General features: G+C 42.7%; 1 protein-coding gene across 1 annotated transcript in view; it reads right to left on the bottom strand.

The window, feature by feature from the left end:
* LOC107575948 (CD9 antigen-like) overlaps window positions 1–2095 on the bottom strand; it is a 7161-nt gene extending 5066 nt beyond the window's left edge. Inside the window, exons 1-2 of the mRNA XM_016262251.1 lie at window positions 2005–2095; window positions 1742–1820 (exon numbers count right to left, since the gene is read on the bottom strand). Coding sequence (XP_016117737.1) covers window positions 1742–1801 — 60 coding nt within the window. The 5' untranslated portion in view covers window positions 1802–1820; window positions 2005–2095. The remainder of the gene's footprint in view (window positions 1–1741; window positions 1821–2004) is intronic.
* Window positions 2096–3637: the final 1542 nt, after the last annotated feature.

The raw sequence follows: 3637 nt of genomic DNA, 5'->3' as shown, positions 1-3637 counted from the left end.
TTTTGCACTTATGTACAGTGTACCTTTCTGTTGAGAGCTGTCAGGGAGTGGGGGAGTCTCACTTACTTTATTAGATCTGGGGAGGGAGGAGCATATCACACTGTACTTTCATGTATGCAATTTCACTTCAGGAAGCCACCGTGTAATGTTACCATACCTGAAGCCTACCCTTGTCAATCAGTAGTGTTCCAACACAATAAGGTAAGAAACCACATACACACGGTAGTGTGTAACGAGACTAAAAAGTTTGGGGAGCGGGGACCAAGATCCTTTCGTTGTCCAAACTTCCAGGGCAGCCGTAATCCATTTCCCCTACACAACGGGCTAAATACCCCCGTTACATGTGCATGACCTGATGTTTTATTTGGACCCAGATTAAGGCGAGAGCGCTAAACACTCATGCAGTGTATGTTTCATTCATACTCGAAGTCGGAGGCGCTCTCGCGCAGAAAGTCGTACCAGGAAATCCCTAATATGGACAAAAGCATCCAGCTCTCGCTGTGTGAAAACAGTTGTTTTCACAGAAAAACAGAAACGTTTGGAAACATGAAGACATTAAACATACGATTGCGACAATATATGGTTTATTTGTGTTTGTCAAGTCATCTCCAAGTACTAAATAAAGTAACAGCAGTGTTTCCCCTGCCATTATTTTAGGGGGGCGGCCCGTCCCCCCAACCGCACCCCCCGCCCCCTTTGAAGGTCAAGTTAGGACACACTGATATGAACAATGCAGTGCTAGCTGACATAGCATTTATTACAGTATAGAAACTATTCTGCCTTATTATGTGTGCCTTATTATGTGATAAAAAAGTGTTTGTAGTATATAAGCAAATCATTATTATTGGTTATTGTCCAGCAGTTATCTGATTTCTAAGCCACTTAAAAGCTAGAAATTAGAGAACAATTAGAGTTGCCTGTACACTACAAGATTGTTCATGTTTTTAAAGAAGTCTCTTCTGTTCACAAAGCCTGCATTTATTTGATCCAAAGTACAGCAAAAACTGTAACATTGTGAAATATTTTCACTAGGCTATTTCAAATAACTGTGGTCTATTTGAATATATTTTAAAATGTAATTTCAAAGCTGAATATTCAGCATCATTACTCCAGTCACACGATCCTTCAGAAATCATTCTGATCTGCTGCTCAAAACACATTTATTATTATTATTATGAAGTTGAAAACAGCCGAGTATAATTTTTTCAGGTTTCTTTGATGAATAGAAAGTTCAGAAGAACAGCATTTATCTGAAATAGAAACTTTTGTAACAATATAAAGGTCTTTATCATCACTTTTGATCCATTTAAAGCATCCTTGCTGAATAAAAGTAATTTCTATCATTTCTTTTCCAAAAAATTAAAATGATACCGACTCTGTTCTGCAAACTATAAAAGGTAGAGCTGCCATAAAACCAGAGAGAAAGGCTGCATGGCTAGAAACTGTAAAATAAAGAGTCAAATAATGGTAATATCATTAAGTTGCCACAGTGACTAAGCTGGATCTAGGCCCATGTTAAATTTGCTTTATGGGACCAAATAATTTGACTATAAGCCTGGCTTATTTGGTTAACCTGTCTTATGAAACAGTGATCATATTTTCTCCATCGCATCGGTAGCTGCTTCATATGTATCTGTAATGCATCGTGTTGTTGGCTATCACAGCACATGCATACTCAGAAACACTGAGAGTGTTTGCTCATCTGCATTACGCATATAGAGGAGTAAATATTAATACTCACAGCGAAGAGGATGTTAAACAGGATCAGGAAACATTTACACATCTGCGCACAGCCGTCCATGGCGAACCGATTGATTTCTCTGCAACAGAACAGCATAGCGATCTCTTAATGGACTGATACAAGCCCTCATACCTTTTAACAAACATGATGACCCGACTTGTATTATGTTTAAATCAGTTAGAGCACAGAATTTGAGAGGCGCGACAATGTAACGCATAGCACTGAGCGGCCACAGTTGGTGTGATAAAGACGAATAAACTTGCCTTGCTCAGTAATTAGGAGTTGAGGAGCGCTCGTGTGCTGCTTCTCTCTTGCGCTCTCTCTTGCTGTGCGTGCACATATGGTAATAAAGGAAAGAAAGCATATTTGACAAACCTCCACCCTTCCCACACACCCAAAAAATATCAAAAATAAAACAACAGAATAAGTACTGAACATAAGAACAGAAATAATAGCAGCAGATGAAACCGTAAAAACCATTGTGAGTGTGGAATCAGTTCAGGTCCCTGCAGATGATTGTTTCAGATGTAAGAATATCTCCAATAATGAATGAAGCCAATTCATGAGGGGGTTTCCGTTTCTTTGCCACAGTCACAGCCTAACTTTCCCCGTCTTCTGGCTTACATATGCATGTGATTACATGTGCTCTGTGAATAACCTTACAGTGGGTGTGCATGGAATGTATGTGATTGGGACCACGCTCCAGCTTCAGGGACATTATCTGCAGTCAGTTCTGAAAAGCAAAGGTAAAAATAAGATTCAGCTCATGCTTGTTTATTGCATCTCACACAAACATGGTGTCCGAAGTGGCTGAACATGGCCTTGAACAGCATTCCCGCTCCCGAGGGCATGCCGATGTCCGGGGATATATCCAAGAATTGGGATAATTTCAGAGCGGAATTCGAGGACTATGAACTAGCTACTGGGTTAGTTGAGAAGCCCAAAGAGGTGAGAGCGGCAGCACTGCGGCGCAACGAATGTCGACAATGCGCACCACGGAACGTGCCAGTGGCCTTGAAAGCCAGAGTAAAAGAACAGCTCGATAAGTACATGAGAGATGGGCACATCACATCTATCACTGAACCTACCCCATGGATCAGCAACATGGTAAGGATATGTATAGACCCAAAACACCTGAATCAAGCACTATAAAGATCGCATTACCACATGCCGACACTGGAGGACATTCTGTATAAGCTACCAAAGCACGTCTGTTCACGCTGGCGGACATTCGTGATGCCTTTTTACACTGCAGACTGGACAATGAGCGCAGTTTAATGACAACTTTCTGGACACCACGGGGGCGGATGAGATGGTGTAAACTGCCTTTCGGCGTTCCGGTGGCACCTGAAATCCATCAACGCAAGCAACACGAGCTGTTAAAAACCCCTGCCTGGAGACCGCACGGGCCGGTGGCGGAGAGGCCTGTGTTTAGGAAAGGTGAATCCGCGGTCTTATGTTGTGAATGTGGATGGCACATTATACAGGCGCAACCGTGTGGATTTGCGGAGGGCCGAGCGTTCCGACCAGTTTAATCACCAAGAGGCAGGGATAAAGGAGAGCAGGCAGGGCTCAGTGGCTAGCTACAGTGATACGGCAATCAGAGAGGACGACACATCGGACATCACAGGGTGTGAGCCAGGGCAAATTCAGGAAGGAAGACTGACTGTGGCTAACAAACCATCACCACTAGGAAAAACAGCGGCCATCAGTCACGGCCACCACAGAGACTTGGATTTGTGAGTCCTTCTTAGTGTCTTAGACAGACTAGGGCATCAGTAAAGCAGTTCAGTTAGTAGTATTACAAAGCATAAATTTAGCTAGTAATTTTGAGTTCATGTTGGGAGTTGGGGTTGTTAATGGAGGGAGAGGGTTCTTAGTGGAGTGTGGCAATTC

The sequence above is a fragment of the Sinocyclocheilus grahami genome, unplaced genomic scaffold, assembly GCF_001515645.1.
Source record: "Sinocyclocheilus grahami isolate Dianchi unplaced genomic scaffold, SAMN03320097.WGS_v1.1 scaffold3038.1, whole genome shotgun sequence".
NCBI classification, from domain to species: Eukaryota; Metazoa; Chordata; class Actinopteri; order Cypriniformes; family Cyprinidae; genus Sinocyclocheilus; species Sinocyclocheilus grahami.
The sequence above is the reverse complement of the archived record's forward strand: the minus strand, read 5'-3'. Positions and strand labels throughout refer to the sequence as shown.